This window comes from Sarcophilus harrisii, chromosome 5 (genome assembly GCF_902635505.1).
Source record: "Sarcophilus harrisii chromosome 5, mSarHar1.11, whole genome shotgun sequence".
NCBI lineage: Eukaryota > Metazoa > Chordata > Mammalia > Dasyuromorphia > Dasyuridae > Sarcophilus > Sarcophilus harrisii.
Window position 1 is genome coordinate 122695929 of NC_045430.1, and position 13617 is coordinate 122709545.

Here is a 13617-nt window from a genome sequence, read left to right on the forward strand (position 1 = left end):
AAAACTATCCCATAAGAACAGCTTTATAATCTGTATCCAAAGAACTTTTGCTTCATTTATTTGTCATTGTCAAGTCTGATTACCATAGTGACATCTACAATGAGCCGTTTCCTACATTTTCCTTTTTCTAAGTCCCCAGGACTACCTCCAATTGCTTTTCTCTCAGCAGTGGACCCCACTTCTACTTTACTGAAAAGATCAAAGCTAATCATTATAAAGCCCTTCATCCCTTTTCTTTCTTATTTTAAAACCTCTTCTCCTTTTTTCCATCTTTTCCTTTGCTCTAGTCTTACAGGAGGAAAAACTTAAGTTTTTGTCAATATTAGCCCCTCTTACTTGTGTTCCTTATCCTTTCCTTCCTGTCTTCTTCATGAACTTGATCCTTTGATTATCTATTTTTTTCACTGTCAACCCCTATCTACTGGTTCCTTTCCTGCTGCAAACGAACATACTCCAGTCCCCTTCAATATTAACAAAAGTTCACTTGAGTCTGCCATTGTTTCAAGTTATCATTCCTTGTATCCTTCCTTGTACTGCCACAGTATTTTAATCTATTACAATTTGTGTCTATTCTTTCACTAACCTTCCAAATTTGATTTTATTCAACATCATTATTAAGCATACATTTACAAGGTGCCAGGCACTGTGAAAGGCCAATAAAGCCTAAGGATACAAAGTGATAAATGAGAATAATCCCTAGTCCCAAGGAATTTGCATTATTCTATTTTCTCTTAATTCTATGTAAACTGGTCTCTAACCCTATTAGGCTGCTGAAACCTGATCAGTCAAATCATCAACAATCTCCATTTCTATATCTGATGACCTTTTAAAATTTTCATCCCCTTTGATGTTATCTTTAGCTTTCAAGACTATTAACAATCATCCCCCATTCTACTTGCACATTTTGTCTTCTAATCTTTCTGTATTTATCTCATCCGCTATTCTTCTTAGATATTTTGTCTTGTCTCAGCTTCCAAGAAAGTGAATATTACTTCCTAATATTTCTGTTATTTGTCTGATCAAATAAAAGGAATCTTGCTCTCCTATGGTTCATCATTTTCTTCTGATCTCTAATTAGTGAGGACTTATTTTTGGCTCTTTCAACTTTTATTGTCTTCCTTGGTGATCTCCCTTGTTTTCTGGAGTTCAGTGATCCTTTCTCTGTGGATGACTTTTTGATCTAGATTCTGCCTTAAATTCTACCTCTGCAACTGATTATCTTCTAGACATTTCCCAGAAGCACCACAAATTTAATTTATCTGTGGCACTTTGGTCAAACTAGATATATTCCCTGGAGGGAAAGAGTTGGAGATTGGGGAATGTCATAAAGATAGAAACAATTGAACAAGCTATAGGTGCAAACCAGTAATCAATGATGGATTTGTATACATCCCTGCCTTTTCTCTTTCATACCTTATTCATAATTTCCCTGGATCTTCTTGGACTGGTGGCAAAAGACACCAACTCCTTTTGTTGTTTTTTTCAGGGTATAAAACGATATAAAATCCTAATTTTGCCATCATTAAGACTGGTCTACAGGCCTAGTGGAACCAATCATATTTTTCATATGACTACTAATTTTTTTTGATGATGCAACGTTTGATTTCAGTTATATATATTCTCTTCTACTTCATATAATATTTATTTACATTCATTCTCTTTTCCTTTACCCACTTCTAGCCTTTGTAGATTATAGAACACAATCACCTTGAATGCATGGACTGCAATATTTTTCTCTCTCTAGTACTTAGTATAGTACCTAGCACATAATACAAACATGATAGAGATTTGAAAGTTTATTGTCAAAATGGACATTGTTTTGCTGCTCTTAATGGAAATCTTTCTAAAATTAATTTTAAATTTCTCTGCTTCTTAAACAGAGTATATTGATATACATGGAGACTAACCGTCCCCTTTTTTCTTCCCCCTACATCTTTTAGAAACATTAAATTTTTTTTAATTATGTAAAGCCTTTGGCTTAATCTGAAAGAGAAATTTTATCAGTCTTTTTTCTTTTTGCTGAGGCAATTGGGGTTAAATGACTTGCCCAGGTTCACATAGCTAGGAAGTGTTAAGTGGCCTGAGACTGGATTTGAACTCAGGTCCTTCTGACTTCAGGGCTGGTATTCTATCCACTGTACCACTTTGCTGCCCCTATCAGTCTTTCTTTAAATATTAATTCCAAAAGAAAGCCTGTTCCTTTTCTCTAGATTATACCAAGAAAGGATTCCTACACTAGGTATAGGGTCTTTGCTTTGATTCACATTAATAAGTTTATGGTGATCATCAAATTAATGAAGGAAGAAATCTTGATTACTTCTGGGGAAGTATCTCTACCTTGGACCTGTTGGAAGGGAGCTTCCTTAAAGGGAATGATCAAAAACGGGATGGAATGGTTTCAAGAAAATGATTCCTTAAGGGTGTGTTAAAAAAAAATGAAATGACTTATTGGGTTTTTTTAAATGAGGCAACTGTTAATTGAACTTTGCATAGAGTACTACAATTGTTATCTCTCTGTAGAGTTTTGTTTTTTGTTTGCAAATGATATACCTTTAACTGTGAAATGATTTGTGTTAGAGATTTTCAGAATCATAGGGATAGGTTCTGCTGTCTTTGGGTCTATTTCTCTCTAAGCAAAAATGATTACTCAAATTTAATAAAAATTGTTCTTGGCAGATTACTGTCTAAAGTGCAGAGCACTGAATTTCTTTCTGTGGTAAACAAAAACTTTTTTTTGTTTACTTGTTGAATCATTTTTCAGTCTTGTCTGACTCTTTGTGACTCCATTTGGGATTTTCTTAGCAAAGGTACTGGAATGGTTTTTATTTCCTTCTCTTGCTCATTTTTATAGATCTGAGGTAAACAGGTTCATATAACTATTAAGCATCTGAGGCCAGGGATTTGAATGCAGGAAGATAAAGCTTCTATCCACTGTGTCACCTAGTTGCCCCATTGTTGACTTAGAAATCAATTTTACTTTGCTTTAATATAATTCTGCCAGCTTCCTCCAGGGACATTTCCCCTTTTACCCCCTCCCTCCATCTTTTTAAAGTTTGACCTCTTATAGATTTACACCCAAAGAAGCAAGGATGGAGTTTAAAAATAGAGACATTATTTTTAGTATAGATAACAAGAAGCAGTCAGCACCAAGGTGAAAGGGGGTAATAAAGAAAGGGCTAAGAAAAGAAAAAAAGATGAAAAAGACAGAAATAAGGCACTATTTTCTCCATGTCTGAGAGACAGGGAAGCCCTATGAATAAAGCACAAAACTTGGAATCAAGATAACCTAGGTTAAAATATTACTTCATTGTGTCATCATATACAAAGTCACTTAACTTCTCTAAATTTTAGGCTAAGACTGTAAGATGGAGGGAGCTCCCAAACTGGCATAATCCTAGATCCTTAAAGTATTGATATATGTGCACAAGACCTGGGTACAGAATATCCACTCATGAATGCATGCTGCCTCTTTTCAAATACAGATAGTTAGATAAGGGCAACTCTGATGAAAAAGCAGAATAAAAAATCTACTTATTTTCAAAGAACAGAACATACCTGTAGATGATACCTTTGGAATGAAGGAACTGTAATCCAAGAATTATTTCAGCAGCATAAAACCTGTGGGGAAGGATTGAGAACCAGGAATCATCATTGATGCATTTTAAACAATTGCTTTTCCAGGTGACTTTTGAACTGAACAACACACATTTTTTCCTTTTATGGTTTTAATAAAATTATAAAAATTAAATTAGATTTTCAGATATGACCATAGATGATTAGATATATCATAAGTAATATTTTTAATATTTTAAATATTTCTTTGAAGCATATAGGTATACAGCTGTCCTAAATGAGTTCAAGTTACTAGGCTTGGATTAAAACTATATTTTTCCAAGTATTAAAATGTATCAGTTGTGGTTCTGAATCATCAACAATGATCTCTGCAGTGTTATGGAAGATGGGGAAAATGCTATAGGATTGGTAATAGGCAACTGTTCTGATTTTCAAAAAAGTAAAGATGGTGGAATGTGTATACTATACTCTTATGTGTTTGACTCCTAGCAAAATTCAAGAATATCTTTTAAAGATATGACTTGTAAGTATTTAGAAAATGGAGACAGTGATCACTGAGAGTTAAAATGACTTGACAGAATAACCTTATTTTCTTTTTTGACAGTAGATGGTCAGTGGATCAGGGAAAGGGGCAGATAAGTTGGTATAGTAGATCGAGCATCAAGTCTGGAGTCAGGAAAACTCCTCTTCTCAAGTTCAAATCTGGCTTTACTAGTTATGGGACTTGGCAAGTCACTCAATCTAAAATGATCTGGAGAAGAAAATGATAAACAATTCCAGTATCTTTACCAAGAAAATCCAAATTGGGGCCACAAAAAATCATATTAAACTGAAAAAAAATGACTGAACAAAAAGATTAGGGAATCTCTAGACATTTCAATAAAGCATTTAACAAAAATCTTTCTTATAGTCCTTGTGAAAAAGGGGAGACAGGTAGGATGTTTTCATTTTGGACAAGATATCTGGGTTTGAAAATCAATTGTACTAGTACAGGAAAAGGGAGAAGTAGCTAGATAATTTGTGCAAAAAAATTAGAATCAATTAATAAATATTTATTAGATACCTACCATCTGTCAGGTACTGTGTTAAGTGATAACACAAAAAGGGGCAAAAGACAGTCCTTACTTTCAAGGATCTTGCCATGTACAAATTAAGTACGTTGTCTGCTCAACCTGAGACAAAGGTAGAAACCAAGTAGAAACCAAGCTAATGTATACTCAAACTTCATTGAGAGGCAAAACATCCATAGTGGAAGCTGATTCATTTGAGGGCAACACCACTAACTAGGGAAATGTCATTGCCTTCAAAAGGACAGGAAAATTTGGGGGAAAGGCAGATACAGGGAGTGAAGATAATGATTTCTGGTTTAGGTTTAATTGGTGCCCTCTACCCTCTAGTTACTCAATATATATTTAGCAGCCACAGCAATGAGGAAAATTCCAACCAGCAGAAGGCACTTACTTGGCCCTACAAAGATCAAACTTGTGGCAGTTTTGGATATGGTACATCAGGTCTCCTCCATTGAGATATTCCATCACAAAAAAGAGATTTTCCTAAGAGAAAATAAAACAAATGTGACTTTTTTCTTCCCAGAATACAAAAAATTTTAAAAATTTCTTTTAAAATTACTTAAATATATTTGAAAGAGGGGAAAATGTTGAAGAACTTTATGAAGAGTACACTAAGTACAAAGAGTACAAAAATGTAAAAAAAGCATTCATTGGGTTAGTATCATGGCCTCTGCTCATTCCACCTAATACAATAAACCTGATGGGTGTCAATTATTAGTTACAGGGTTATCTTTTCACTTCTTTTGCTAATGTGTGTCCCACTGGGAAACTTTTTAGTTTGAATTAGTTGAAATAAGCAGAAAGATGGCAAAGGTATAGATCTGATTTAATTTGTAACAAAGGATAGATAAAGAAGCATTCATGACCATGTAATTAGGCTAATTAATTGATGCTGACTAATTGATGCCCTGTTTCCCTTTGAGAAGAACCTGGGACTGCAGATTATGGTGGTAAATCATTCATTTAGAGCATTTATTGAGTACCTAGCCTGTGCAAATTAATAAATTATTGACAGGTAACAAGATGAAGATGTGGTCCCATTTGTCAAATACTTATCATCGTATATAAATATAGTATAAATTGGTTATATGAACATATTGTAATCTAGAATATCAGAGATGTAAGGAATCATGTAGATCATCTTATTTCAGAATATCAGAAACCTAGAGTTGGAAGAAACTTTGGAGGCCAACTCATCCAACTCATCCTTTCACAAAAATCCCATCTATATCTTCTCTGAAAAGTAGTCATACAGCCTTTGCTTACACATTTCTACTGCTGGGGAATCAATTACTTGCTGAGGCATCCCATTCTACTTGTACATAGCTCTAATTTTTAGAGGGCAGCTAGATAGTTCAGTGGATAGAGCCGAGTTTGGAGTCAGAAAGATGTGATTTCAAATTTGATTTCAGACACTTCCTAACTGTGTGTCCCTTAACCTTTGTTTGCCCCCAGTCCATTGGAGAACAAAATGGCAGACCACTTTAGTATCTTTGCCAAGAAAATCCTTGGACAATATTGGCAAGTTTTGGTCCACAGGGTTATAAAGAATCAGATGTGACTGAATGACTAAACAACTATGGGGAAGTTTTTTCTTACACCATTTTGAGATTTACCTCTCTATGATTTTCACCCTTTGCTTCTAGTTTTGTCCTCTGGGGTCAAGCAGAACAAATCAGATTCCTCTTCCATTGAAATATTTGAAGAAATATTGCAGAGGTGTGTGTGTGTGTGTGTGTATGTGTGTGTGTGTATCCCCAGTGCCTAGCATATACTTGATATACAGCAGGTGCTTAATAAATGCTTGTTGATTATTTCCCCCAAATCCTCTCTTATCCAGGCTAAATGTCTCTAATTCCTCAAGCTAACTCACATATAGAATACCTTGAAAACTTCCTGATTAATTTTTTGCTGATTGGTATCAAGTATTTTTGAACTTAACTGTTACACTTTACATTGATCCCTAACAAATTTCATCCTATCTGATTGGGCCCCATGTTCTAGTCTGTCAAGACCTTTCTGGATCATGACTGTCATCCAGTGTGTTATTTGTTCTTCCCAGCTTCAAGTTAGAAGGAAATCTGGTAGACTTTCCATCCGTGATAGTTTTTGAATCATTGATAAAAATTCTGAACAGCACAGAACTTAAGGAGATAATAGGAACCTACTGACCCAGTAAGAAAATAAAACTTGGGATTGCTTGTGAACCAAGATTCCTGCCACTGGGTGTTTCACTGCTTTTCACTGCTCTCTGATTCTATCCGGCATCACTGTACCACTTCCTGAATGAGCCTTTCTCACAGTTTTGATTAACACAGAACAATGTATGAAACCATCCTATTTAAAACCCAAACAATTTGTAACAAGCCAGATGCTACATCCTTTGCTCCTCAAGAAGAGAAAAATGACAAGAGTCACATCTACAAACATTATGACACAGGACTTCAATTTAGGTCTTCTTGGCTCCAAGACCAATACATTATTTCCAGCACTTACTGTGTGACCATTGACAATCACTTAAACCCCTTTTACTCTTGGTGTTGTAATCTGTAAAATGGGGGGCGGGGATGAAATTGATTCTTCATAGAAATTTATGTTCTGATGATCCTAAGATGAATAAGTCCCTGTAGTAATGACTTAACAGCAGCATGATGAAGTGGAAAGAATACTGGCTGGGAAATATGAAGTCAGTATTATATGGCTACATAAGTGAAGGCTTGAAGTCCTGGTTTGTCTTGAAGAGACTAGAGTAGCTGAATATGAAGTTCCCTCCAGTTCCTATCTCTGTCTGGATACGATTTTCCCCTCTGAGGGCATCCAGGATTTGTTAGCTATAATATCAAGTGAACCGGTTTGGCTGATATAGCTGCAGCTTCTCAAGATGCATATAAACCAAAGCTAATAAAGCTAGAGATTTTATTAAGTCTCTCTATAAAAGTATTTTACCTAACTCTGCTGCCATAGCCTTTTGCTGGATTGGCAGTTAGATTTAAGTTCCCCCTATATCCTTTACCATTATTCCTTTAAACAATTTAGGAAATAACCTGTTTTTCTTGATTCTTACTACATTGTTATCTCCCCTTCCCACCCTGAAGACAGGACAGTCTTTGAGTAAGACCAACTGATTCTTTGTCTAAAACTCTCTTAAAATTTTGAAGCCTAAGAGACTCTGGGCCTTTGACTATAATGTGAAAGCTGTTGTAAAGTTATCTTTGGCTCAGGGTGACGGGGCTGTGCACTAAGACTATTTCCTACTGACATTTATTCTCCCCCCGCCCTTGTGAGTAGTAATAAACTTTGTTAACTACCATTCCTGTGTGGCGCTGCCGCTCTTAAAACGAATTCTTCTGCTTTATACGGGAAACTGTATTTCTTTAAAAAATAAATACAGAACACTCTCAAGGCTTACAATTATTATTTCATTTTTTAAAACTAGTCTTATGAAGCATGCAGTTAGGGATCAGTGGGAGTGGAAGGTATGTGTATATATGATAGAGACAGTGAATAGGGGTAGTGGTTGTAAACCTGTATACTTGGGTGTGTGTGTATGTGGTGTGAGGTTTAAGTGGGTGGTATGTGTAGGTGCTGATTGTGTATATGGGTGGGGATAATAAGAGTGTGTGCGTTTTGAAGTTGTGACAAAGATCTTTTTATGGATTATTTTGGAAAACAGAACAAAACAAAAACCTGAGTATTTTAAATCTCTAAGAGCATAAGTTGGAGATCAGAATTAGACCTACTTTGTCCTTTTGATATTCTCCTCTCCATTTTATAGATACAGAAACAGACCATGAAAAACTTACATAGAGAATTTGTGGGTTTGAAGGCTCCTCATTGGTCAGCTCATGCTCCCAAAGGATATACCCCTTAAGTACACTCATCTCTAGTTTCTTCCTGGAGATTTCCAATGGAGGGGTATATATTATCTCCTAAAGCAGACATTTCAATTTGAACAGCACTACTTATTAGGAAGTTTTTCCTTATCCAGAGCTGATCATTTCACCAAAACTTCTTACTCCAAAGTTATATGATCTCTTAACTGCCAAACCCAATGCCTCTTTCTCAGCCTTCATTCTTTTTGGCCCCTCCACACCTTTGATACTATTATTTGCTCTGTGAGACTCTGAGTTTTTGGGATATCACTTCCTCCTGGCTCTCTTCCTATCTATGTGACTATTCCTTCTTTGTTTCCTTTGTTGGTTTGGGCCATCAACTCATACCCTTTAACTGGATTTTCTCACTATCTTTTCCCCATACTCATCTCTTGCCAAGGTTTATTGATTTCATCTTTGCAACATATTTGGAATATGTCCCCTTCTCTACTCTGGATTGCCACCACTATAGAGAAGGCCTTCATCACCTTATACCTGGACTATTTCAATAGCTTGCTGGTGGATCTGTCTGCCTGAAGTCTCTCAATTGTTCCAATCCATCCCTCAGTCACTAAAGTGATTTTCCTCAAGTTCAGGTCTGATCACATCATCTCCTTACTCAATAAACTCCAGTGTCTTCCTATTGCCTCCAAGATCATACACAAAATGCTTTATTTGGTATTGAGCCCTAAATAATATAACTCCTTCTTACCTTTCCAGTCTTCTTACACCTTGCACCCTGGCATGTACTTTGATCTAGTGTTTTTCTATTAATAAGACACCCCAATTCTACTCTAACCATTTCCTCTATTTTCCTCTCATATTTGAGATGCTCTTCCTACCCCACTCTAATTACTGACCTCCTGGCTTCCTCTAAGTCCCAGCTAAAACTTCTCCTACTGGAAGCCTTCTACAACCTCTCTTAATTCCAGAGCCTTCCCTCTTTCAATCATTTCCTATTTAACCTGTATATAGCTTGCTTTGTAAATATTTATTTGCATGCTGTCTCCCTCCATTAGATTGCAAATTCCTTGAGAGCAAGGACTGTTTTCCCCTTGTTTTAGATTTTCAGTGCTTAGCACAGTGCCTGGCTTATAGTAGGCATTTAATAAATGTTTATTATTTGATTTCAAGCATAAATTTCAAGCCCTCAGTAGTCCAACTCATGCTCCAAAGAACACCCCTTATAAGAATACTCAGATTCTTCTTGAAAACTTCCATTGAAGAAGAATCTACCAACTTTTGATGCATTCCATTCTACTTTGCACAGTAATACTTGTTAGAAATTTTTCCTGATTTCAAGCATAAATTTTCCTTTTTTGAATTTAATCCTTGCATCTAGTTTTATCTACTAGAGTTAAAAAGAACAAGTATAATCCTTCCATGTAATAGTCCTGCAAATATTTGAAGACTACTATCATGTTCCCCATGGTGAGCTTTTCCTTCTCTAAGCTAAATATTTCCCTATTTCTGCCATCAAGATCTAGGGCTGGAAAGAACCTCAGAGTTCTAGAAGAACTCCTCCATTTATAGATGAGGAAACTGAAGCCCAGAGTGGTAAAGTTGTTTGCTCATTATATGAGTAATAAGTAAGCATCAAAGTCAGAAAGGCCTTTAACCATCCTAGATGACTTTCAAGCATCATTCCTAAAATGTAGCATCCAGAACAAGATTCTTCTAGTAACATTTACTCCCATTAGTATAATATGAAAACCTTCTTGTCTCATTGTTCAAAATAACAATAAGCTTTATATAAAGCAGAGTAGGTGGAATCTCTGAAGTGCTACAAAGAACAAATGGTAATAACAATTTAAAATAAACGATCATGTGCTCCCTCCCCCTCTTCAAGTTTTTTTCCACTCTTCACTGTTACTAATCACAACAATATTAGATGAAAAATTCTATGCAAATGCAAAAAAAAAAAACCTAGCTTATAGATCTTAATGAATTCCTAGAAAGGGTCCTATTTAAAAATTTACAAATCATCAAAGGATTATTTGTGTGTGTATGTGAGACAAACAAGCGTTGGATAAATAACCCTAGTTGGTATGTTCCAAGTGTCTAACTTCAACTCATAATTTCCCATATGCAATTTATGGATCTGGGAATTGAGATGGAATCCAAGTTTAATTCAGTGATAATACTTATAAATTTGGGTTGTCATAATAAGTATTAACAGAAAAAATGGTGATTTATATAGCACATTGATGTCACACTTAATACTACCGATGCTTTTCTTTGGCTACACAATAAATCTGTCAAAACAGCTCAATCTGGTCCTCATTTTGTACTAAGCTAGGGGCATTATGACGAGCCAAATCACTTGTTTGTCATCATTTTTTGAGAGTAGTTCTTTTTTTTCTATTGCTTGAGTTTGGGCCAACAGCAAGACATGCTAGCATTTCTTGAAAAAAATGGGAAGGAAAAGAAAAGTATAGAGAAAGGTTTAGTATGATAATTATACCCCAAGGTTGGCTTTCACGTGTGGGGTGTTCAGATAATTGTTTATCGAGGTTGATCTTTGGCCAAGGCTTTACCATTCCAGACCCTGGTGAATTATGATCCTTTACCATAACTAATTTAAATTTGTTTTCAGCAAAAAACAAAAACAAATGTAAATTTTGAAGTTTCATGGTATAGGGGAAAAAGCACCGACTGGGTTGAAATACTACCTTGTATGCTTTGGATTGTGAGTAAAATTACATAGTTCTCCAGATTTTAGTTTTTTCATCTGCAAGATGAAAGTTGTTCTGGGTTGTGTTTAGCTCTAGGTCTTAAGTACTATGACTGTGAGACTGAGGCACCTGATGGTAGGTATCTACAACAATAGGATTAAATTTCAATTACAGCCTTCCAAAATAATGGTAAACATCCTAGAACCATACTTTTGATGAAGGGATGGGGAAGAAATCAAACTCAAGAAGACTTCAGGACAGGGGATAGTTTGGACTCTTGTGGGGTGACTACCCATTACAGTGGCCCAGGAGCATTTGCAAAGCTTAAAGTGCTAGCTATGACTATTAGCTATTATCAAAGTTACACAGGAAGTAAATAAGATGATTTCTAAATACTCTTGCTGCACAAGGCTCAGTCTTGGATTCTCTTCTCTGCTTTCTTTACAATCTAATTCTTGGTAAATGCATCAGCTCATGTGGTTATAATTATCATTTTTATGAAAATGACTTCAGCCTCAGGCCTACAACCTGCCTATTGTACATTTAAAACTAATTGTCCTGTATTTATCTCAAAATCAACATTCTTCAAACAGAACTCATTATTTTTGTTTATTTATTTGGAGGGGGAGTAATTGAGATTATGTGACTTATTTAGGGCCTAAGGCCAGGTTTGAACAACTCAGGACCCCCTGCTCTCTCCATTGTACCACCTGAACTCAATATTTTAAAACTCCCAATTCTCCCTTCCTAACTTTTTCTTTTCCCTAACTCAAATTCACATCCTTGGAGTCATACATCATGTTCTCTTTCTTTCACATAATTCCTTGAAGACGTTCTTAATCTTGTCCTCCTCTGGAGTGTCTTGTTAGCTAGATGTTGCAGCTCTTTACAACAAACATCTGTCATTCCATGGCCCTCTGTGTGATCATCATTAGTTATCTAAAAGCAGCGGTGTTCCTTGTCTGGCTGCTGCACAGAGACATCGATAAAATGTTTGCATTGTAAAAATGGGCCTTGGCTATTAGAGGGAGTTTGGAGTTATTTCCTGAAAGCAATTCAGCCTGTTTTCTTCTTCCTTTTCAACCCTTTTCTTGGCCATTGTCACCTGAACTTTCTGAGATTATATATAGGACGTATTGTATATGTATATATGTATATACATACAGATGTGTATATACATGTATATATCTATATATACACATGCAATACAAATCTATACTATGTGTGTATACACTAACACAGGCATATATATATATATGTGTGTGTATGTGTGTGTATATACACACACATACACACACATATTAGACAAGTTCTATAAGATAACGGTTTGGATGCATATTGAAATCTGTACAATGAACTTTCTTCTCACATTCAGTTTTTCCTGAGTGAACAGGACAAACTTCATTTACTGATTACAGATCTTGAAACTTTATGTAATTAAGACAGTATCATTCATAAGCAAGAATACCTAGAGTCCTTTCATAATCTCCAGGAAATATCTCTTTGACCCAGCCTCTGTGCTATAGCTTCTTAATCGTAATGGCAAACACTTTTACTGAGCATCTTTTTCCCTGTTTTATTTTTTACATAATGTTTATTAGCACAGAGTTATCTAGAAAGGTAATTTCTTATTCTATCTTCTAAGGAATTTTGAATAAACTTGATGTGTGAATGGGAGACATTTTATTATAAATAAACCTGTAGGTAGAATTTTGTTTTTTAGTGTCTTTTTAAAATTAAAATTAATTTAAAAATTTAAAAATTAACAATAATCACAATAGATTTTAAATTCTTGACCTCTTTCAATCAATTGAGAGATTACCAATTAATATTAAGTTGTTAAATATCACTTGTGTCCCTTATACTGCTAGTGCCTTTCCTCCAATTTGCTCTAGATATGTTCTCCCTCTCTCATTGTTCTGTTATATAAGCCATATCCTAATCTTTGTGACCCCATTTGGAGTTTTTGTCACAGAGATACTGGAGTGCTTTGCCATTGCCTTTCTCTAGTTCATTTACAGATGAGGAAACTGAGGCAAATGGGATTAAGTGACTTGCCCAGAGTGACATAACTAATAAGTGTCTGAGGCTAGATACAAATTCAGGAAGACTCATTTAGGCTCTGTACTCTATCTACTGTGTCCCTTAAATGCTCTCATCTCTCTCATTATCATACTATGTGTTTTAAGGAGGCAGGTATTACTTTTGCCTTTCTTTATAATACTAGTACTAATATTTAGTACAGTGTCTAACATATTTTAAGTACTTATTAAATACTTGTTGACTGACTCACACTTGTTCCCTGCTAATGCTTTTACCCAGGGTGCCTCAATAAATGGCACTCATAAAATTTTTGTCTATATAGAACATAGGTCAGTAGTCATTGATGTTTCATTTTATGCTGCAAAGTACTGGCAAGCTTGAGAA

The 13617-nt window shown here is 35.5% G+C and overlaps 1 protein-coding gene across 1 annotated transcript in view; it reads right to left on the reverse strand.

Moving 5' to 3' along the window:
• PRKCQ (protein kinase C theta) overlaps nt 1-13617 on the reverse strand; it is a 187913-nt gene that overhangs the window by 51007 nt on the left and 123289 nt on the right. Inside the window, exons 13-14 of the mRNA XM_031938503.1 lie at nt 5035-5126; nt 3556-3618 (exon numbers count right to left, since the gene is read on the reverse strand). Coding sequence (XP_031794363.1) covers nt 3556-3618; nt 5035-5126 — 155 coding nt within the window. The remainder of the gene's footprint in view (nt 1-3555; nt 3619-5034; nt 5127-13617) is intronic.